Consider the following 24,998-nt stretch of genomic DNA (forward strand, 5'->3'; position numbering starts at 1 on the left):
TACTTCACTCTGTATGACAGACTCTAGGTCCATCCACATCTCTACAAATAACTCAATTTCATTTCTTTTTATGGCTGAGCAATATCCCATTGTATATATGGGCCACATCTTCTTTATCCATTCATCTGTCAATGGACACTTGGGTTGCTTCCATGTCCTGGTTATCGTAAACAGAACTGCAATGAACATTGTGGTACATGACTCTTTTTGAATTATGGTTTTCTCAGGGTATATGCCCAGTAGTGGGATTGCTGGGTGGTATGGTAAAATAAGGTGACCATATGTGCGTGGGTTTATCTCTGGGCTTTCTATCCTGTTCCATTGATCTATATTTCTGTTTTTGTGCCAGTACTAGAATCCAGCTCGGAAAAGAAGAAATAAAGCTGTCACTGTTTGTACCTTGGTGTTCTTGCCAGATAGTTTCCCAACCTCTGTCAGAACTGGTTTTAAAACAATAAAGCTCTGAGATATTGTCACTTATGTGCCTTACTCCCACCTATGGTGTAGCTGGATGAGTTTGTGGTGAGTCAGATAAGAAATAAAAGAAATCGAACTTCACATTTAACCCCTCCATGTGTCTGAGCATAGAACCAAGGGGCTTTTGGATCATACCGCAGCAGGTCTCCTGGGTAGGACCAATGGTTCATGCACTTGTACATTCACTCTGAAAGAAGTAGAGGCAAGTTCAAATATCCCTTCACTAGTACCTCATTGTTTTAGCTTCTGAAAATTCATCCAAACTCTTCCAACCCTATCAACCTCATCAGAGAGTTAATCTGACATATATACAAACCACATTTTCCTAATTCTCTCTCTTCATTTGTCTTTGAAGTTCAAAGGAAAGGCTGGCTATTTTTAGAAAATTTCTTCCAAAGACAGGTAGGAAGACTAGGAGCCACATTCAGGAGTTATAAAAGGAGAGAGGGCTTCCCTGGTGGCGCAGTGGTTGAGAGTCCCCCTGCCGATGCAGGGGACACGGGTTCGTGCCCCAGTCCGGGAGGATCCCACATGCCACGGAGCACCTGGGCCCGTGAGCCATGGCCGCTGAGCCTTCGCGTCCGGAGCCTGTGCTCCGCAACGGGAGAGGCCACAACGGTGAGAGGCCCGCGTACCGCAAAAAAAAAAGAAGAGGAGAGAGCTTGAAGTAAGATTCAGGAAACTCCTCTTTAGGATTTATTCCCTTTGAGAGAAAACAAACAAACAAAATCCAGAAGGCTAAAGAGCCATTGTTCCACAGGAATTAATACAAGTTTTCACCGTAATTTGATTAAATAAAACCTTGTAAAGAAACCAAGAGGAAACCAAAGTAAGGAATAGAGTCAGATTCCTTGACCTAATGGGTCTCTACCAGTTCAAAAAATCTTGGCCATTGATAAGTAAACTTTATTCATTCATTCATTTACTAATTTATCATCCATCAACAAATATTGAGTACTTACTATGTTCCAAGAATCATCCAGGCACCAGGGATGCAGCAGTTTAAAAAAAAAAACATAGAAAATATGGTTCTTGTAGAATTTACATCCTAATGGAGAGACAATAGGAAACAAATTAGTAAAATACATCTTACATCAGATAATGACAATTTCTACAGTGGAAAAAAGGGAATGCAGGAAGATAAGGAAGGTTGAGGGTCACAATTTTAAATAGGGTGGTCAGGGTAGGTCTGCTGAGAAAGTAACATTGGAGCAAAGACCTGGAGAAGGTAAAGGAAAGAAACAAATGCCTGGAGAAGAGCATTCCAGGCAGAGGGAACAGCAGCTGCAAAAGCTCTGAGGCAGCATGCTGCTGGGTATGTTCAGGGAATAGTAAAGTGACAAGTGGATACAAAATGAGCAAGGGGTGAGTCACAGGAGGCGAGGTCAGACAGGTCATTCTGTAGGCCCACTAATCATGTCTGGTAGGCTTAAGGATTTTGAATTTTCCTCAGAACAAGCTGGAGAGAGCCATCAGATGGTTTTGCCTCAATCCTTTCCCATTTCCTGTACATACCTAGACTTTTTCCCTTGTGTGTTTGGAGCCTACAGATCTGGACTAGATGACAGTGACCCAAATGATATCCATGTCTGTGCAGGCGGTCATCTGACTCTTGGTCCCTGCACGAAGTTTCCTGCACCCGGAAGCAACATCATCAGGGATGCTGCACTTGGTTAACCAGCATGAGCCTGCAAACATACGTCTGCCTAAGAATCTCAACAGCACACTAAGTCCCTTTTAGGGAGGCAGAAAAGAAACAAAACAGCCGTTTTTAAAGTCAAAACTTTAAGGAGTTTATAATACAGTTAGAAAATCAAACAAATACGCAGAGAGAGAGACTTCGGGATGATTGCAAAGCAAGCTTCTAACAAGTGTAAAATTTAATAATACTACCCTATACTATAACACATGTATAGCTTTCTTACATTCTCACCCATAAAACTTCTATCAACCCTTCAAAGTAGTTATAAATTTGAATACCTTACAGTAAAAAAAACTAATGAGCTTTAATCACAGCACTGGAAAGTTCCAGACAATTAACTTGCAGCAGAGGCAGGACTTGAACCCAGATCCACAGTGTCTATATCCAGGACTCTGCACTGCCCCACAGCTGGCCATCTTTGATAAACAACTAAATGCATAAGGGACTATCTAAATAGGAGCAATCAGAATCTCATAAAATTAACCAGATCTTTGGAGGAAGAGCTTTGAACCAAGTCTTATACATGGAATGGATGTGGACTGACATCTGGAAAAGGGCAGGAATCCTGGGCATTAGGAGTAGTTTGATTAGAGACACAGATGAACATCTACCCAGTTAAATGCAGGGAATAGGAAACAGATTAGGTACCTATAGGAAAGGGCCATTTTAAGAAGTGACTGAAGATTATGTAGAAGAGGGGTGCTCACTCCTTTCTTCTTTACCTCTCACACCCTAAGCATACATATCCCCTTCTCTCCAGTTTCTCCTTCTTCTCAGGAAACTTCTTATTAGGCTCCCTTGTGAGCTTCTCTTCCCTTTTTGTCACATTTTATGAGGCTTTTCCCACTCTTCCTTCCTTATGCCAAGTGCTTCTCTACCTTGGCTGCCACTTTATCATCAAGAGAGTTCTAAAAAATCCCTGGTGCCTGGATTCTATTCCCAGAAATTCTAATTTTATAGGTCTGTGTTGTGACCCGAGCTATGTGGATTCTTAAAAGTTCCCCTGAGAAAAAGGAACCCTCCTACACTGTTGGTGGGAATGTAAATTAGTGCAGCCACTATGGAGAACAGTATGGAGGTTCCTTAAAAAACTAAAAATAGAGTTACCATATGATCCAGCGATCCCACTCCTGGGCATATATCTGGAGAAAACCATAAATCAAAAAGACACATGTAAAAAAAAAAGACACATGCACCCTAATGTTCATAGCAGCACTATTTACAATGGCCAAGACGTGAAAGCAACCTAAGTGCCCATCAACAGAGGAATGGATAAAGAAGATGCGGTATATATACACAATGGAATATTGCTCAGCCTTAAAAAAAGAATGAAATAATGCTATTTGCAGCAACATGGATGGACCTAGAGATTATCACACTAAGTGAAGTAAGTCAGACAGAGAAAAACAAATATATGATATTACTTATATGGGGAATTTTTAAAATGATACAAATGAACCTATTTACAAAACTGAAATAGACTCACAGACATAAAAAACAAACTTGGTTAACCAAAAGGGAAGGGGGGGAAGGTTAATTTAGGAGTTTGGGATTAAAATATACACACTACTATATATAAAATAGATAAATAGCAAGAACCTACTGTATAGCATAGGCAATTATACTCAATATCTTGTAATAACCTATAATGGAAAAGAATCTAAAACAGAATATATATATATATATATATATATATATATATATATATATATATATATCTGAATCACTTTGCTGTACCCCTGAAACTAACACAACGTTGTAAATCAACTATATTTTAATAAAAACTTTTATTCAAAAAACTCCCCCAGAGGCCTTCCCTGGTGGCGTAGTGGTTGAGAGTCCGCCTGCCGATGCAGGGGACACGGGTTCGTGCCCCGGTCCGGAAGGATCCCACATGCCGCGGAGCAGCTGGGCCCGTGAGCCATGGCCGCTGAGCCTGCGCGTCCGGAGCCTGTGCTCCGCAATGGGAGAGGCCACCCGCGTACCGCAAAAAAAAGAAAAGAAAATTAAGTTCGTAAGAACAGGGTTTACTCCAAACGCAGAGAGAATAAAGAAAAGATCCAGCAACTGGATGATTCCCAGGTGCGGGAGAGACAATCCCATCAGGATCGGTGGCCCCTGCAGGATGAACAAGAAGAGGAAAGAGAACGAGAGCAAGAGAGGAGGAGCTGGCAACAGCGCGAAAGGCAATTCCCAGCTGAAGAACTGCTGGAGAGGGAGGAGCAAAAGGAAGCCAAAAGGCGAGACAGAAATTTCCGAGAGGAAGAGCAGCTGCTGAGCGTGGAAAGAGAGGAGAAAATACGCCATTAGAAAGAAGACAGAGAGTTTCCAAAGAGGAACAGAAACTGCGCCGGCCGGAACGCGAGCAACAGCTTCGCCGGGAGCGAGATAGAAAATTCCGCGAGGGGGAACAGCTCCGCCGGGAAAGGGAAGAACAGCTGCGCCGCCAGGAGCTAGAGGATGCCTTCTCCCAGGAGGAACAACTTAGGCGCGCAGAGCCAGAGGAAGAACAGAGACGTCCGAGACAGAGAGACAGGAAGTTCCTAGAGGGAGAGCAGAGGCTCCGGCAGGAGCCAGAGTTAGAAAAGCGACGCGTCCAGTAGCAGGACAGTAAGTTCCTCGAGCAAGAAGAGCAGTGGCAGCGCGAGGGGCAGGAAGAGCTGAGGCGCCGGCAGAAGCGGGAGAAAAAACTCCGGAAAGAAGAACAGCTCCGCCGCCAGCAGCAGGAGGAGAAGAGCCGCAGCCAAGTCTGGGAGGAGGACGAGGGCCGTCGGCAGGTTCTGGAGCCCGGCAACCGTCAGTTTGCTAGTGCCACGGTGCGCTCCAGCCCTCTGTTATGAGTACATCCAAGAGCAGCGATGTCAATACCGCCTTTAAGAGATGCTGCCAAATCCCGACACCTGCCAAAGCTTCGAGCAAAGGAAAACGAGAAACACTGAGTATCAAATGACTCTAATGTTTCCGGTTGGGGGAAAACTCTCTGGTGTTAGAATATCTCTTTTTTACAAAATCTTAAGCTACACTCTTTCATGTACTTTGTACTCCTGCCTTTTATTCTTCCTTAAGTAGTTCTTTACTGCAGGATGTCTTTGCTCTTTGGTGCAGATGTGGTGTGCATTTTTTAAAAACATAAAAGCCATTTCATTTCTTTAAGGAATTTTGTTTGGGGAACACGTTCATTTATTGCTTTCAAAAGTAACAAGAATATTATGTCGATTTGAGATTCAAAAGAATGGGTCTGTTTTTTAATTTGTTGATCCATCTTGTAGAGAGTTCAGATATTTTTGATGTTCAAGTTGGTATTTGTTCTTGGGCCTAAATTACATTAATATTTACCTCCAAATAGCTTGTCACTTTTTGTAGCATAATTAGCACAGATTCTGCCAGGGGACTGAATTTTTACAACAGTGCTTGAATAGTGCAGGGGGAATGGCTTCTCCAGAAAAACTCCCTGTGAAATCAGCCCGTAACTGGAAGAAATATCTGTTAAGAATAAGGTTTAGCTTGAAGACTTAGAATTTGAATTAGATTTTTACACTTAACTCTATAAGTAATTAAAATCTCATGAAGCAAAAGCAAGGCGTTTCTCAAACAACTCCAAAGCTCAAACCTAAAACCATGTCTGCTTGTAGTCTGTAGTGCTCAGTTCCTTTCCCCCAGTCTTCGATGAGCTTGAGAATATTACTACCTTTGTTAATTTTAGCTGAGAGGGGACCTGCTCAGGATCCTGTAAACATCTACCTTGCTCTAGAGCCAACCAGAGATCACAGAGCATTTTGGGGAAGGGAAGGGGGAATGTTTGTGGACAGAGGGGCATGTCCCTGGAGGCCCTTTGACAAGACCCATCAGCCCACAATCCTTTGAGGCCTATTGATACTACTTTGGAGACATACTTGTTAAAATAATTGGACTGTGTAAAAAGTTAATAATAAATGTTTTGGCAAACAATTATTTTTTGTCTGTTTTAACTATGCATCAAACCATAACTCAAGATTTAATGGTTGGGAACTGACATAAGTTTCCAATCACTTAAGGGTGTTTGGTTACTATTATCTATGTCTAAGTATGAAAAAGGAAAAAAAAACCAAAAACCTCTCTATTTTCCCAAACCATTTTTCTCTGTTAGGGTGAATGCTATATTATTTCCATCCCCAAGCTAGGATTCTTTTTCCAAGTGTTTTTATTCTTGACCCTACAGCTTTCTTTGCCCTTTCTTGCGGTGACTCACTGCTCGTGACAAATAATGGTGCTTCCAGAGTTTGTTAATATTTTCTTCTAAGAGTACAGCAACTTCTTGGTCTCTGAAGTCTGATGAGCCAAAAGTAGAAAATGGCCTGAAACTTCAGCTCAGCATTACAGAAGTTAAATGACCTCTTGATTTAAGCAACATAATCCATGAGGTGACTTAGTCAGAAGGTGCTTAATAATAATCAGGCCAAAAGTATCAGATTATCCTCTAAAGATCCAAACACCCCTGTGCCACCTGCTGGAATCTATATTCTATACCACGGTATTCACAGCGTGGTAACTAGGAATAAATCCAAGAAGGCCCTGATGCAGGATAGTATCATTTCTAATTGTGAGGGTCATGGTTGAGAAGATTTCTTAAGTTACAGACACTAAACATTTTGGTCAATGGTGGAGACAAGAAAGCTAAGCCTATAGCTCCTGAGTATCGTTCTGATAGAGTAAGGTGGCATTTTCTGCAAGGAGCACAAGCCTCCCTCTCACTTTAACACAAATAGCAGATGCCCACCAAAGATAAAATCTGGGAATCCCCTGATACTGACTTGGAGCTTTGTCTCTTTCAAATGATTTCTATCTGCAAAAGTACTTCCCTATTAAGATAAGTATGTGCTTTTACTTACAAAGAACCTTTACAGAAACCCTGGAAAGAGCCTCATTGGCTTTCCCCAGGATCCTCTCAATGGGCACTCATACCAGAGCCTCCTTATAAGTGCCAGCCCCAGGATGCCCCTGCAATACACACTCATCATCATCTAAGCTACAGTTCAACAATAATAATCATGATAAAAACAATCAAAGCCCTTCACGCTTCTTGTAGCACTTCACAAGATGAGGAAAGAGCCAATTTCCAAAGAAGAAAGTATTGTTTTGTCACAGTTATAATAGCATATACTTAAAAATCAGCCAGCCAATGCCCTAGGGCTCTACTTTTAGCATGCTGGCAGGAGAACATGCTTGCAGGCCAACATTCCTGCTCCACAAGGATAATGTATATGCATGGGCAGAACCTTGAGGCTGTTGGGCAACTGTCTGCTTAACTATAAACTGGGAGCTCTATTAACATCACCTTGGCTGCTGCCGGAAAATGGGGTTGAGGATTTATTATGCTCTGTTATGGAAAAGCTGGTCTCCATGTGTTATGAATTATGTCCCCACAAAGGTTATTTGATGAAGTCCTAAGCCTCAGTGCCTTAGAATGTGATCACATTTGGAGGTAGAGTACTTACATAGGTAATCAAATTAAAATAAGGTCATTAGGTGGACTCTAATCCAATATGAATAGTGTCCTTATAAGAAGAGGAAATATGGACATAGACAAGGACAGAGGGAAAATGATGTGAAGACATAGGAAGAAGATGGCCGTCTACTGAGTTGGCCAAAAAGTTCCTTCAGTTTTAAAGTAAAAAAAGACATTTTTCATTTTCACCAAGAGCTTTATTGAACAACGTATTCACCCTTTTGTTCCACTACCTTCTGCCATTTTTCAGGCAACTTTGTAATTCCATCTTCCCAAAACGTTTTATCTTTTTCAGCAAAGAACTGTTCCAGGTGCCAGGAACAGTCTGCCAGGTAATTGAAATTTTTTCCATTAAGAGCATTTTGTAAAGACCAAAATAAATGGAGATCTGAAGGTGCAATGTCTGGTGAATACGGCAGATGAATCAGAACTTCCCAGCCAAGCTGTAACAGTTTTTGCCTGGTCATCAAAGAAACATGCGGTCTTGTGTTATCCTGATGGAAGATTATGCGTTTCCTGTTGACTAATTCTGCTTTTCGTGAGTGCTGTTTTCAGTTGATCTAATTGGGAGCAGTACTTTTTGGAATTAATCGTTTGGTTTTCCAGAAGGAGCTCATAATAGAGGACTCCCTTCCAATCCCACCATGTACACAACATCACTTTCTTTGGATGAAGACCGGCCTTTGGTGTGCTTGGTGGTGGTTCCTTTCATTTTCCCCACGATCTCTTCTGTTCCACATTCTTGTACAGTATCCACTTTTCATTGCCCGTCACAATTTGTTTTAAAAACAGAACATTTTCGTTACATTTAAGTAGAGAATTGCATGTGGAAATATGGTCAAGAAGGTTTTTTTCACTTACCTTATGTGGAACCCAAACATCAAAGCGATTAACATAACCAAGCTGGTGCAAATGATTTTCAACACTTGATTTGGATATTTTGAGTATGTCAGCTATCTGCTGCGTGGTATAAAATTGATTGTTCTCAGTTAATGTCTTAATTTCATTGCTATCGACTTCAACTGGTCTACCCAACTGTGGGACATGGTCCAGCGAGAAATCTCCAAAAAGAAACTTTGCCCACCACTTTTGACACGTTCGATCAGTCACAGCACCTTCTCCATATACTGCACAAATCTTTTTTTGCATTTCAGTTGCGTTTTTATCTTTCTTGAAATAGTAAAGCATAATATGCCGAAGATGTTGCTTTTTTTCTTCCATCTTCAATGTTAAAATGGCTACACAAAAATTCACCAATTTTGATGTTTTTTTTACATGCACGCTGGTATGACAGCTGTCATAATACAATCTAACAAAATTGTTTCAAATGAAGTTAAAGACAGCTAAGCACTACTAGAGCCATGTTACAGAAAAAGTGAACTAACTTGTTGGCCAACCCAATACAAGCCAAGGATAGAGGCCTGGAACAGATCCTTCCCTTATGGCTCTCAGAAGAAATCAAACCTACCAACACCTTGATTTTTGACTTCTGGCCTCCATAACTTTGAGAAAATAAATTTCTGTTGGTTAAGCCACCCAGTCTTTGGCACTTTGTTATGATAGCCCTAGAAAACTAATATACCATGGAAGGTGAGGTTATGCTTCTAGGGAAATCTATCAGTATTTTGATGATCTTTATCCTTTGACATTGCACAGGTACAAGCAGGTCCTGGTTGCTCAAAGACAATTTCTTTATTAAATCTGCCATAGGGGCTTCCCTGGTGGCACAGTGGTTGAGAGTCCGCCTGCTGACGCAGGGGACATGGGTTCCTGCCCCAGTCCGGGAAGATCCCACATGCCGCGGAGTGGCTGGGCCCATGAGCCATGGCCGCTGAGCCTGTGCATCCGGAGCCTGTGCTCCACAATGGGAGAGGCCACAACAGCGAGAGGCCCGTGTACCACAAAAAAAAAAAAAAAAAAAAAGAGATTTAATATTTATCAGAAAATACAGAAGCAAGGGTAGGCAGGAAAATTTGGGAAAGGATGTCAATAATAGGGCTTACTATATACTATATTGTTATTATACTATATAATATTATTACGTAGTATACATAGTGTTATTATACTATATCATATTATTGTATATTAAAATTATCATAAGCTGAAGTAATTAAAATACTGCAATAATAGTGGTAATTAAAATGAGAGAGAAAGGCCAATGCAACATAATAAATAGTTCAGGAACATATCCAAGCCTAACTATGAGAATTTAGTATTTTATGAAGAAGATATTTTCAAATCTGGATGCTCTTTCCAGAAGTTTGGCTGGGAAAGAAACAGGAGATGAGATATAGCTACACTACAGACACCAGTTGCAAGCCCAGGTTGTTACCTGTACTTCTGACTGACTGACTACAAATTAGAGGTTCCCCCAACCTCCTCCTTGTGTTCAATTAATTTGCTAGAGTGGCTCAGAACTCAGGAAACCCATTTACTCACTAGATGACCGGTTTATTACAAAAGGATATAACTCAGGAACAGCCTGGTGGAAAAGATGTATAAGGCAAGGTGTAGGGAAAGGGTGCTGAGATTCCATGCCCTCTCCAGGCACAACACACTCTGGGAATCTGCACATGTTCACCAACATGGAAGCTTTCCCAACCCTGTCCTTTTTGGGTTTTGATGAAAGTATGACTGATTAAATCATTGGTCAACGGTGACTGATTCAACCTCCAGCCCCTTTCCCCTCTCAGAGGTCGGGGGGATGGACTGAAAGGTTCAACCTTCTAATCAAGTGGCTGGTTCTCTTGGTAGCCAGCCCCCATCGTTAGGTGCTTTTCAAAAGTTACCTCATCAACCTAACAAAAGACACCATTCTGGCTCTCAGCACTTGGGACATTCCAAGCATTTTAGGAGCTCTGTGCCCCAAATGGGGATGAAAACCAAATACATGTTTATTACAAATCACCATATCACACCTCTTTAAAGACCCCATCTCCAAATATAATCACATTCTGAGATACTGAGTGCTGGGGCTTCAGCATATGAATTAAGTCCATAACAACCAAATGTCCTTGCTCTTTCCACTGAAGTATACTAGTTATGCTAACTCTACTAGACCACAAATTCTACGGGGCTGAGGACTGTGCCTGTCTTATATTCTCTACCCATATCCATCTAGGCAATTGTAGGCATTCATTCTACAGATATTGTTACTCTAATGAACGAATCCTAACTTCCTTCCCTATTCATGCTGCCCAAACCCTCCTCCAGCTGCTCCACAGAGTCTTTGCCTTCACCAGCTCAGCCTGCCCACCCATGTAATAGAGCAAGTCAGCAGCTTCTTAACGGCCATCTAGAAAGAACCACCCACGTCTGGGAGGCATGTGGGCCTCAAGACTTCATGCCTGGGGCTTGTACGCCACCTCGTGGTGACTGACTGCAATGTCCCGAGTAGATCCATCATTAGGCAACAGGGAACGTGGAAAGGACCTCTCACTGCACTGCCCTGATCCTGGGCTGACAGGAAGAGGTGACGTTGTGTGTTCCTTCTTGGAATTGCCAATGGACAGGAAATTCTCACCTTCCATTCACCTGTAACTGAGGTTGTAAGGCGGAGATTGCTGCACGGTTCTGAAACCCAGATCCTTTATGGATAGGTGTTCCTACTGCATTCCCTTTATTCTAAGATATTGTGGGTTGTAAGAGGCACCATTGATTAAAAAGCATCATTTTTGTTGGGGGGATAGGGGAGCACTATATTAAATGTGCCTTTCAATTTTAAAACACATCTGAATTTCAGCAGTGTTGTAACATGTGAATAAATAGTTCTTAGAATGTGGCTCTCATCTATAAAATCTCCCTGAAAGGAAGGGTGGTATCCACTACAGGCTTTGTGTTCATTTCAGCATCTATAATACTGTTCATGATCACAGCCAGCTCTGGAGGGCAAGTGTTTCAAAAATCACTACCTAGAGGAGTCCCCCTGCCAGCCACCTGCTAAAAAATGAAGAAAACTCCTGTATGGAAGGAAAGACCAAGATAGAAACTACAAAAATAACTTGACGTCCATCAGTGGAGTTGTACAGTGCTAAGAGATGGTTATTCATTTGTTAATGACCAGGGCTGTAGACTGAGGACTAGCTACCAACTCCCAGCCTGCAGTTTGCTGAGCCTGCAGCTGGCTAATCAGGTAACCTTAGATCTAGAAATGAATACCCCTCCCCATCCCACTCTCTGGGTGGGTACAGGCACAGGAATGTGTTGTTATTATAATAACAAAATATCTCTTTGAAGTGGAGCTGCTGAGAAAAATGTCTTGACATAAGTTCAGGGTGGAAGGCAAGACCCAGAGAGTGTGTATAAGTGATAAAAGATGACTGATAAACTTCTAGTCATGGAAAGAGAAATCTGGGTTTTTCCAAGAGGAAAGAGGAAAAGAAGAGGGAGGAGTCCACAGGTGGCGGAAGGCTGTGTGAGGTGTGATGTACCCCTTCCCAGGACCCCCAAATCTAAAATAAACACAGATGCTTGTGTGGGTGGTTTTTTGGTAGAAATCTAAAAAGAGGCTGAATTATCCATGTCAAGGAAGCAGAAAGCCAATACAGTTAGGAGGCCGCCACGAGAATAGGAGCTTCAGGAATACACAGAGATCACCCAGAAGGCTTAGAATTTCTGCTGGACAAGATTTAGTGTGGAGATGGTTCAAGTTAATTTCATTCAGCTCTGAGAGTCAGACCACTTCTGGCTGACCTATGGACAATATATGTCAAAGCCTTTTGCAAACCTTCATTGTCCTTGACTCTATACCTTTAAGCCAAGCTGACCCACCCATTGATCAAGCCCCCAACAGCACAAAGACAGCACAGAATAGCACCCCTGACATTATCTGATAGGCACAGCTAGAACTCCCTCACTGCTTCCATTCTGATCCAGGAACTCCTGTCTGCTGACCTTCAGCTTGATGTCCTGGTTTCAAACGTCTCCCTGTGTCTTAGACTTGGTGTGGTATATTCGCCAGCTCTGACTCCTACCAACCCAAATCCAACCCTCTGATTCGTTCTCTTAAATATCTAGTGTAGCTTAAACCAACTTACCTTGAGGGAAGCCTAACTCCCAAGACCCCCATGAAGAGGAGAAGGGAATTATGCCTGTATACGTTATTCCTGTAAGTCATACCAAAGATTCTCAGAGAGGGCTCTGGGACTACCTACCTCCTAAGCGCCTAGCTGGTGAGTGAGACTTATTAAAATGCAGATTCATGACCTGAATTAGAATCTCTGAGTGTGGAGCCCAAGTGTCTGAATCATTAATAAGCTCCCAAGGTAAGTCTTATGCATACTAAGTTCTGAGAACCATCCTCAAACAAATGGAATGTACTTAAGTGGAGACACTCTTACAGTTAGGGACTGAATGCTCTTGGACAGCTAGACACTCTAATCAAATAGATTCCAATTACCTCATGCAGCCATTAGAAACAAGGAGGTAGATTATTCAGTGATATGAAAGGGTATTTACAATGTATAGTCACATTAAAATAATCAAGTGTTATCCCACTTTTGTGTGAAAAGGGAATGTTTACATATGCATAGAACACAAGTCAGGAAGAGCATACACTGAAAAATTAACCTGGATGATAGAATTGTTGTGTTTTCTCTCTCCCTTCCTTCCTTCTTCCCTCCCTCTCTCCCTCCTTCTCTCCCTCCCTCTCTCCCTTCCTCCCTCTTTCTCTCCCTCTCTCTCTCTTTCTTTCTTTCTTTCCTTCTGATCAGCAATTTCTATATTTTTGCAACAGGTACACAAATACATATGCATAATGAGATTTCTGTGAGATCAGGGACTTTGTCTTGTTCCCTACTAAATCCTTGTGCCCTAGAAAAGACTCTGGCACAGGAAGGGGACTTTGTTTTGTTCCCTACTAAATCCTTGTGCCCTAGAAAAGACTCTGGTACAGGAAGGTCTCCAATAGGTACATGCTGAATAAATAATAAAGGGAAATTCACTTTTTTTAAAAAATTCCAAATATGACCTAACTTAATCTACCTTGAGCACAGATATGATTCCTAATACCAGGTTACTATAGTATAAATAAATGCCTTTGGCTGAGGGTGCGTGCTGGGTGAATTCACAATTAAACAGTAATGATGTTGCTTATATATTTGTAGTTGACACTTTGATTGAACACATATTCAATTTATGAAGTAATATGAATAGCACTTAACATTTATCATTTCATCTAACATCTTTAAAACCCCTTACTATGCACAACTGCGAGAGTAGTTATTCTAAAGGATGTCAACTACAATATGACAGGTGAGAGGTACCCAGTAATTCACAAGAGAAAATTAAGGGGGCCAGATGTAATACTTCGGACTCCAGAAATTGATACAGCAGTGAACAGACTGGACCTGATATTGTGACTCAAAGGGGAAAGTATGATGCCTTATCCCTAGCACCCAGCACAATGAAAAGCATATAATGGGGCTCAATAAATGTAACTGTTGAATTTCCAAGACTTGGGGAGACAAGACTTGTGGACGGAATACATGAGGGAAGTGCATACCCTCATCAGAAATAAATAAACAGCGCTATAAGGAGGAAGGAAGCACGGTGCTAGGCGACAAGATAGAGCTGCATGTACATCTCTAAGACTGAGGATGGGAGATTGCTAGGAAGCACTGGGGTGTAGACAGAGCAGGGGGTGTACCAGATATGATGTGTGAGAATATGCTAGAGGCTTCCTTGGCCATATGGAGTGTACTTATGAGCATTCCTGAAGCAGATCACAGATATCACACCAGAGCACCCATGGGCTGTGACAAGAGGCAGCACAAAAGCATGGGAAGGCTTCAGAGCCAACACCACGTCTGCCTCTTTTTTTGGCTCTGTGAGATTTTTTTAAAACTCTTTGATGGGACTTCCCTGGTGGCACAGTGGTTAAGAATCCACCTGCCAATGCAGGGGACACAGGTTTGATCCCTGGTCCGGGAAGATCCCACATGCCGCAGAGCAACTAAGCCCATGCGCCACAACTACTGAGCCCACACACCGCAACTACTGAAGCCTGCATGCCTAGAGCCCGTGGTCCCCAACAAGAGTAGCCACTGCAATGAGAAGCCTATGCGCACCACACTGAAGAGTAGCCCCCACTCGCTGCAACTAGAGAAAGCCGACACACAGCAGCGAAGACCCAACGCAGCCAATAAATTAATTAATTAAATTAAAAAAAAAAAGAAATATGTGCAGTTAAAACAAAAAAAAACCTCTTTGAGCCTTGGGGACTTCCCTGGTGGTCCAGTGGTTAAGACTCCATGCTTCCACTGCAGGGGGTGCGGGCTTGATCCCTGGTCAGGGAACTAAGATCCCACAAGCCGCGCAGCACGACTGAAAAAAAAAAAAAAACTAAAATCAATCAATCAATTAATTAATTAATTAAAAACTCTTTGAGCCTTAGTTTCTTCATCTTTATAAAGAGGCTTATAATACTTACCTCATAGGTTTATTGTCAGGATCAGGGAAAATGTATATAAAATATTAACCCTGGGCGGGGATTTTCCTGGCACACAATAAATGTTGAATAAATAGCAGCTAATATCATTACACTGGTGGAGTGGGGGTGCGGGGGTGATGGCTGAAGTGGATTAGAAACTATGTGCTTGAAGGACCACAAATCCCAGGGCTGTGTGACACCTGCGTTAGCACAATCTACTGAAAGTACAGTTTTTTGATAAGGCCTTGACTTTCCTTCCTCTTTCAATCATAAGAGTCATCTCTCGCAATGAAGAAAGTGCTGCACAGTATGGAATAAGGAGGAGTTGACTGATGCTGTGAAAGTGATGAAAATCTTGAAGGAGAACAATATCATCTTAGGTTTCATGAAAGCCAAGACATGAAAGACTGGGCATGATATGAGAGAAAAACTAAAAATCAAAGTTCAAAGGAAATACAGGCATAGCTCCATGCTGTGCTTAAGAAAATCACTGATGTACTATTAATTTGTAATTACATTATTTGGTGACAGTCTATTACATGCTCTATTAAGCACTGTTTATAAAATATACATTCCTATGAAATCATAAAATTTTGTTGAAACAATTTTTCATTAACTTCTGTATATTCAAATCTTCAAAATACAAAACTATTAAAAACCCTAGAACAGAAAATGGACTTAAATATGGACATTTTTCTCATTGGCCTAAAAAAAATCTTCAAAGGGAAAGAAAACAGAAGTATATATGAAGGAGAATATGATAAGATGATGAGCTCACCTTTAGACATATTTAATTTGATGTGGCTGTTAGACACTCTGGTGGAGATGGCCAGTGGACTGTGGAATATGGAGATAAAGATTTGGAGGTCAACTTGTATATAAGTACTGGTTAAAACTAGGAAACAGGACTTCCCTGAAGGTCCAGTGGTTAAGACTCTGCGCTTCCACTGCAGGGGGCAAGGGTTCGCTCCCTGGTTGGGGAATTAAGATTCCTCATGCCACGCGGTGCGGCCAAAAAAAAAAAAAGGTAGTTTGCAAAATGAACTGTTAAAGAATAATGATAATAAAAACTAGGAAACAGGGATTTCCCTGGTAGCGCAGTGGTTAAGAGTCCACACTCCCAATGTAGGGGGCCTGGGTTCAAACCCTGGTCAGGGAACTAGATCCCACATGCATGCCACAACTAAGAGTTCGCATGCCACAACTAAGGAGCCGACGAGCCACAACTAAGGAGCCCTCAAGCCACAACAAAAGGAGCCCGCCTGCCGCAACTAAGACCCAGTGCAACCAAATAAATATTAAAAAAAACAAAAAACTAGGAAACAGAATGAGATGCCCAGGGTTGGGGGCGGGGGATGCACAATAAGAAGAGTGGGGTGGGTGCTGAGGACAGAAGCCTGGAGAGCACCGGCATTTAAGGGGAAAGCAAAGGAAGGGACCCCAGAAAGAGAAGCAGAAGAAACAAGCATAAAGGTACATGGAGAGACAGGGATGTGAGCAATCCCAGAAGCTAGCATGTGGAGGACAGATCCACAATGTCATTCATACCCCTCACTCAGGGAGGCCACGTGAAACAAGCACGGAAATAGGCCCAGAGGATTTGGTCATTAGAAGGCTTTTTCAAGAAGTACAGTAGCATGATGATAACAAAGCCAAATTGCAGAAGCTTGAGGAAATGAGTGGGAGCTGAGAGAGAGCAGATGTCGCATGAAAACTACTCACATATGGATGTATAATTAAGAAATAAGAGAGAAGAGTAGGGGCGCCAGTTATTAAGCTAGTATCTGTTGGCTTCAAAACTACTCTTCTGTGCACACTTTGGGGTGTTGAAGCTGGGACTCCACTTTGCAGCTGAATCCCAGTTACCTCTGCCAATGGGGACCCTGGAGGGAGACCAGAAGAGGAGAGGAACTTACTCCTCCCCTGGCTTCTGGTTCCCCGCAGTGTCATGCCAGCTTCATTTCTTCACCCAGCAGGGCAGTTTCCCCACAAAGGAACAATGTATTCGCAACTGAGAAGCCCTGCAGGAGGAATCTGAACTAGCTTGGGTTTTGTTCCCCAAAGGCAGTTGAACCCAGTGTGCAGTCTTTCCAACCTCACAGAACCAGGTCTGAGACCTCTGCACCAGCAAGAAGCACCCCTTCTCAGAGGCTTAAGTCTCAGTCCCCCTCCTCCAACCTTCTGATAATTCCAACCTCTTCCCTTGGAAGTTAGCCATGGGGGTAACTGCTGGTTCTTGAAATTGCTACTTTCATATACCCTAGAGCAGTGGTCCCCAACCCCCATGCTTCAGGGTCCACGGCCTTTTAGGAACCAGGCCACACAGCAGGAGGTGAGTGGCAGGCGAGAGGGCGAAGCTTCATCTGCCGCTCCCCATTGCTCCCCATCGCTCACATTACCACCTGAACTATCCCCCACCCCCCACCCCCGTCTGTGGAAAAATTTTCTTCCACAAAACCGGTCCTTAGTGCCAAAAAGGTTGGGGACCACTTCCCTAGAGTTCTCTTTACCCTTTGTTACCTAGTTAACGAGTCTCTCTGTTAAATTCTTTCTGTTAAAATAACTGGTGTGTAGCAAACAACCCAATCAAAAAAATGGGCAGAAGAACGAAATAAACATTTCTCCAAAGAAGACATACAGATGGCCAACAGGCACATGAAAAGATGCTTAACGTCGTTAATTATTGGAGAAATGCCAATCAAAACTACAAGGTATCACCTCACACCAGTCAGAATGGCCACCATCAAAATGTTTACAAGTAATAAATGCTGGAGAGGGTGTGGAGAAAAGGGAACCCTCCTATACTGTTGGTGGGAATGTAAATTGGTACAGCCACTATGGGGAATGGTATGGAAGTTCCTTAAAAAACTAAAAATAGAGTTACCATATAATCTAGCACTCCCACTCCTGGGCATATATCCAAAAAAGATGAAAACTGATTCGAAAAGATGCATGCACCCCAATGTTCATAGCAGCACTATTTACAGTGGCCAGGACATGGAAACAACCTAAGTGTCCATTGACAGATGATTGGATAAAGAAGATGTGGTATATATACACAATGGAATATTACTCAGCCATAAAAAGAACGAAATAATGCCACTTGCAGCAACATGGATGGACCTAGAGATTATCATACTAAGTGAAGTAAGTCAGACAGAGAAAAACAAATATATATCACTTATATGTGGAGTCTTAAAAAATGATACAAATGAACTTATTTGCGAAACAGAAACAGTCTCAAAGACATAGAAAACAAACTTACGGTTACCAAAGGAGAAAGTTGGGGCGGGGCGGGGATAAATTAGGTGTTCGGGATTAACAGATACACACTACTATATATAAAATAGATAAAACAACAAAGACCTACCATATAGAACAGGGACCTATATTCAGTATCTTGTAATAACCTATAATGGAAAAGAATCTGCTGTGCACCTGAAACTAACACAATATTGTAAATCAATTGAACTTCAATTAAGAAAAATAATAGTAGCTGGTGTGTTTTTGTCTGCTGCCTGATACATAGGAAATAATGACTTTTTCTTACATTGATGAAACTAGAGTGTATTAATAGACTATGATAAAGGAGCCCCTGGAGAGAGGGATCAAAGACACAGAAAAGAGGAGAAAACTATGGCCAAAGTCGGAGAGTATACAAAAGAGGCAGGATCAAGGGCAGGAGGGTGCTGGCCTAGAAGAGAAGGGGGGAAAGAGGTCAGGATGGGTATGAAAGAAGGCATGTCTGTGGATGGCAGAAGTTGAGGAAAACTGTGCCTAAGGGCCTGTGTTTCTCCAGGAATTAGGAGGAAAGCCCCCCTGCAGAGGTGGGAGGATGAGAGATGAGAAGAAGTATCTTCGGATGTGGAGAGGTCCCTGAGGGGAATGAAGATCATTAACCAAAGACAAGTAAAGGGGCTGATAAGAACACAGGCTAAAGTGGAAAGAACAGGATCCATGACTACTTGATCTTCCCCACTGGGTCCGACCACAGCTGAGCGGGTGCAGCAAAGATACGATGAGGGTCATGAGGGTCCTGTTGGACAGACAACCACTTCAAGACAGAACTGAAGGGAAATGAGACTGTCATTGACTGAATTACTCAGGTGGTCCATGGAGTCCAGCCTGGGAGGTCAGGAAAAGAGGCCTAAAGGCATTCAACAGACAGAGAAACAAGGGGATCAGGGACTCCATTAGGTGAAAGCAGATAAGGAGGTGAGGTCCACGTCAGCTCTTATAGGACCATGGTGCCAGGCTCTGAGCTAATGACACCTTCCACCCTGGAAAGAGGACCATTTCACCTCTCATAAGTGGTTGATCTCTTCCCCAACAAAACCTCCAGATATTGGGAGAAAAAAAAGGAAATTATGATGTCATACAAACATTGGTTTTTGTTGTAACCTTTTTTTTTTTTTTTTTTTTTTGGCTGCCCCGGGTCTTAGTTGTGGCACACGGTATCGTCGTTGCCACGTGTGGGATCATTTAGCTGCCGCATGCAGGATCCAGTTCCCTGACCAGGGATCGAACCCGGGTCCCCTGTATTAGGAGCACAGAATCTTAACCACTGGACCACCAGGGAAGTCCCTGTAAGCTTTAAAGAAGCATACACTTTATATTTCAGGTTTCCTTTTTCAGCAGTCCCGTCTATTTGCAAAGATTTATATTTCATATCTCTTATTCTTTCTTAGAGTTCTTCTAAAGAACTAGGGAAGACTGACTGACTTTTTAAAAAGTGGAATAGGGCTTCCCTGGTGGCGCAGTGGTTGAGAGTCCTTCTGCCAATGCAGGGCACGCGGGTTCGTGCGCTGGTCCGGGAAGATCCCACATGCCGCGGAGCGGCTGATCTGTCTTGTGATTATCATATGGGTCCATTGGACCATTTTAGAAATCTAAGCTACATTTTGAGGTCTTAATGATCATATTTTTTCTCTATCATGAAACATTTCAAGATATAAGAAAACAGCAATGATGGGAACACTTCAAGGATACTGCAAGAGCGAAACAAATCATCACTGTGACAGCATCTGCAGCATCCTTCAGTTTTCCTAAGAGGTACCCAAAGCATTGCATCGTCTTTTAAATACAAATCTTTCAAATACAAAAACATAAATGTATGGTGTTGATTTGTATTTGTTTTGGTTTTTCTTGAACACAGTTGAAGAATTAGAATTTTTCATTTTCTTCACTTAATGGCAAAGAGAAGAAAGTTGGCAAAAGAACACATCTCTCAACTATCTCGTGAATCAAAAGATAAATGCAAAGAGACCCATAGCAAAGCTCTCTAATGACCATGGCAAAATTGATCAAACAAATGAAATCTCATACTTCGAGTCTTCAGATGACAGTATTCTCAGTGAATTTACTCAAGCTCAGGGATCATTGCATGGGAGAGCGAGACATGGTCTCATTGAGATATTGTCACCTCGCTGATTACCAGGGTTGATTCTGCTGCTCTGGCTGGCTAGCTGGGTGCAGCCTGCCCTCCTCACACCTCGGTGTCTGTCTCTCCCAAAGCTGAATGCTTGGTAGTGGAAGATGGTGTTCCCTAGTAGAGAAGATCATTATTTCATAAAGGTAATACAAGTAGCCGTGCTGCCCTCCAAATAAGCTTGCAAGAATCAGAGAGTGAAGAATATGTTTCTAAGGACAAAAAGCAATATGGTATTTTCATCCAGTTAGTTATTCAACAGGAAGAACTGTTTCACACAATATTATGCATGAACCTTAATTATCCCATTTTGCTAAAAAGACATGTGACTTTATTCTTTCATCTCTTATAATGTTTATGCACTAAAATGTACTTGATATATTTGCCATAACAATGCTGAAGACAGGTGTGTGTAACAAGGCAACTGGGAAGAAATACGTGATATAGAAATAAAAACATTCATCGGATTATTTGGTATTTATAAATCTAAAAATGAAAATGTTTTGCAATTATGGAATAAAGATGATCCACATACATATAAGCCTATATATGTGTGTGTGTGAATGTATACACACATCAAACACACACACACACACAAAGTGAGTATGTGTGTGTATCTTCAAATCCAGGAAAATATGGAACAAATATTTGAGTTTGCTATATCTAAATTCTTATTATAATTTCTAATAAATTTATTTTTTACTATTTCCTTCTTCTTCTATAAATTATAAAATGATTCAAAAGATAGATAGGTGGGTAGGTAGATAGATTCGATAGATAGATAGATAGATAGACAGATAGATAGATAGATAGATAGATAGTTAAAAAGAGTGCCTTGGACCCAGATGGTAAATGGTGATCATTATTTTTCCTGGTATACTAAGGGTGTAAGGCGTCATGCGACTCCTATAATTTGACAACTCCTTCTAGGTGAAACCTGTAATGAATTAGGTCTGTCTGCCCCACCCTCCCAACACCAGCTCTGCGACCCACAGTAACTCCAGCCCCGGCTGCTGTGCCCACGGTTGAAGCCATAGGGCTGCCACCTTCTGGGATTGTGGACAATGACGTTGGGTGGAGAGGATGAGGTAGCATGACAGCATTTCTCTCTGGCAACTTCTGGGGCACGGCTTCCTGGCATTTTTGGAGCCCCCAAATATTTGTGACAACAGGTGGTGCTCACATCTCTAAATTACTAGAGTTCTGGCTACCAAGGTGTCCAAACTCAGGAAATTGAGTGGAACTTAACAGAGCCGGACCACCCTGAGGGCTGGGATCATTGAGCCCATAGCAGCTCTACTCAGGGACCCACCCACAAGCTCTCCAGAGAGATAAGGAAAGCTGCAACTCAGACAGTACATGTTTCTGAGTCATTTCCTGGGGAGTGGCTCTGAGCCTCTACCCTGCCGCAGGCCCCAAATCTGCATGAGCAAACATAATTTTTTCCACTCAGACCATCAAAACCACCACAGTTCTTGGTCCACTGCTAGATCTCTTACTGACCAGCCTGGCTTGGAGGGGAGAGACAGAGCAGTGGGTCTTCCTCCATAGGGACGAAAATCAGGAGACAGACGAGAGACAGGGTTCCTCTCTGCTCCTGATTTGTGGGACCAGAACAGGAGGCACAGCGGCACTCAGCCCTGCTGTGCCCAACACTCCCTCACACATTCAGTCTGTGCCTTGGTGCTCTGAACTGGCACAGGGTACGTGCTCAATAAATATTTACTGACTAAATAACCTTCCCATCCTCACATTGTGAGCCTGTTTAACCTGGTTTCTTTCGTGTTTTAAGTTTACGACTTAAAAATTCATACTGTTTTGCTCTAAAAGAGCATTTGCTTTTCTCTCTTCCTCTAAAGAGCACCCAGCAAACCACAAGGAGAGGCCACACTCTGGATAATAACTGAGAAATCATAGACCTTTCTGGCAGCAGGGGCTTGACTGAGAAACGGGAAATTCCTGTTCCTCGGGCTGATGGGTTTTTTTGCTTTGGCTCCTTATCAAGGGGTAACTAAGCACCAGAGGGAGATTTTGCCAAGTGCCGAGAGGCTCACAGTGGAGCAAAGGGAGCTCTATAGGCTGGGCTGGAAATGAGGAAAGGGTGGCTAAAGGAAGCCAACCAGAACCAAAGCAACATTCCCAGTGGGCTCCAGAAATGCCTCATATCTAGGATAAAACACAAAAATGTACCACAGCATTTAACTCCTTTGTATCCATTTGGTGTTTTATGCCTCAGCTGACTTGCTGATCCACAGACCTAAGAAGTGACTTGCTTTCTCTATCAAAAATATACCACAGCATTTAACTCCTTTGTATCCATTTGGTGTTTTATGCCTCAGCTGACTTGCTGATCCACAGACCTAAGAAGTGACTTGCTTTCTCTATCAAAAACTACTAACCCCTGAAGGACAATTTTGCAACATCTGTTAAAAATTTAAATGCTCGTATCAGGGAAACCATTGATTCCGTAATACTTCCAAGAATTTCTCCTCAGTTATACCTGTATGTGTACAGGATTTCTGGAACATTTCTTAGGGAAAAACTGAAACCATCTAACTGTCTTTCAGTAAAAGTCCACTACTAGACCTTTGATATTACATCTGTATTACAGAATGCTATGTAGTCATTAAGAAGAATAAGGTGGAAATATATGCACTGATATGAAAAGATGTCCAAAATAAATCATTAAGTGAAAACAAAGTAAGTGGTGAATGATTATATACAGTGTGACTCCATATATGTAAATCAAACAAAATAAACTCCTCAAGAAACAGATTACAGAGGGTAGTGGATCTAGAAGGAACGAGAAGCTGCTGCTTTTCACTCTAAAGCCTTCTACATTATTGGAACTTCCAATAATAAGCCTGTATTTCTTTTTCTAATAATAACAATGAGTTTTAAGAGAAAAAATTAAAATGCATATATACAGACATATATACAATGTCTAAGGAAAATATTTTATTATAAAGTGTTGAAGCACTTGATCTGACAGGTCTATAGAAGGGCTGAAATTCACTATCACAGGAGAAAAATCTAAGATATGCACTCACTCTTTCATCTGTTCATTTACATATTGAAGGCCACAACTGCGTTATGTGTTAATTAAAAAAAAAATAAGTAAGATATGGCGTCCATCTTCAAGGAGCTTATAGTCTCAACAGGAAGAGATGTACGCGTAGATAAATAACTGCTTGCAGCAGTCAAGGACATCGGGGTACTGTGAAGACACTGGTCAGCTCTACTGGATGGGGAGTGGATGGGAGAGGCCATCAGGATCACCTTCAGAAAGAAAGGGCTGGTCTGTTGAGTCCTAGGATGAGCAAATATTTACAGTAAAGCCGGAGACCTAGTTCTAAAGAGTCCTCACCAATTCCTGCAACCCCTCTGGACTTCAGCTTCTCTATCTCTAATGCAATCAGCTCCAAGAATTCCAACCCATAGAAAATCATTCAAATAGATAGCTAATGAGAACCTGACTGTACAACACAGGGAACTCTACTCAGTGCTCTGTGGTGACCTAAATGGGAAGGAAATCCAAAAAAGAGGAGATGTATTTATACGGATAACTGATTCACTTTGCTGTACAGCAGAAGCTAACACATTGTAAAGCAACTATACTTCAATAAAAAATAAATAAATAAAGTGTGGCTTGTGTAGACTAAAAAAAATTTTTTAGTAAATTTAGACAAAAAAAGAAAATCATTCATTCACCCAGCAAATACTTACTGAGTATCTCAGTGGTCCGAATAACAGAAACCTTGAAATAATAACCCAGAGGGACCAAAGTCTTAGGGATGTCTCATCTTATAATTCAGGAAGCAACCAAAGTTACCTCCACATTTGATCAGTGGAGGAGAAAGAGGAGATTCTCTCCTCTGGAATCTAGAAGTTGTTCTCTTCCTGCCAAAGGCTCAGATGTTCTACATAAGCCCAACTCTTGCCAGGTTGCAGGGCAAAAGACGTGCAGAGAACGGAAAGCCAATTCCGGGAACAGGCCACTCTAGCAGAACACTGCAAAATGCACTCAACAGAGATTCAAGTCTGCAACCGCCAATTAGCTGGTGAAGACAGTGCTTGAAGCCTGAACTTTAAGAAATTGTCAACAAACTCTTAGACTTCATAGTAGGAGCTTTGAATATCAGGAAGGGACCGATGTGGATCATATGACGGAGGCAGCAAGGCAAAGAGCAGGTACATAAAAGTTCAAGGAAATAAGCAAACCCAAGATTACAAAGTAGAAGATCAAGACAGCAATAATTCCTTTAACCACACCTACTTAAGGAGTTTAGTCAGATCCCTAAGAGACACAGAATTTGTTACCATTTAAATAACACTAGAGCATGGACTTGAGGATATGGGGAGGGGGAAGGGTAAGCTGTGACAAAGCGAGAGAGAGGCATGGACATATATACACTACCAGATGTAAGGTAGATAGCTAGTGGGAAGCAGTCGCATAGCACAGGGAGATCAGCTAGGT

At 42.0% G+C, this 24,998-nt stretch overlaps 1 protein-coding gene across 1 annotated transcript in view; it reads left to right on the forward strand.

Annotated features, from left to right (window-relative positions):
* The window catches only part of TCHH (trichohyalin), an 11,088-nt gene extending 4,991 nt beyond the window's left edge, over positions 1-6,097 (forward strand). The window contains 3 exon segments of the mRNA XM_024762874.1: positions 4,222-4,484; positions 4,487-5,013; positions 5,015-6,097. Coding sequence (XP_024618642.1) covers positions 4,222-4,484; positions 4,487-5,013; positions 5,015-5,056 — 832 coding nt within the window. The 3' untranslated portion in view covers positions 5,057-6,097.
* Positions 6,098-24,998: the final 18,901 nt, after the last annotated feature.

This window comes from Neophocaena asiaeorientalis, unplaced genomic scaffold (assembly GCF_003031525.2).
Source record: "Neophocaena asiaeorientalis asiaeorientalis breed wild unplaced genomic scaffold, Neophocaena_asiaeorientalis_V1.1 scaffold167, whole genome shotgun sequence".
In the NCBI taxonomy this organism is placed as follows: Eukaryota; Metazoa; Chordata; class Mammalia; order Artiodactyla; family Phocoenidae; genus Neophocaena; species Neophocaena asiaeorientalis.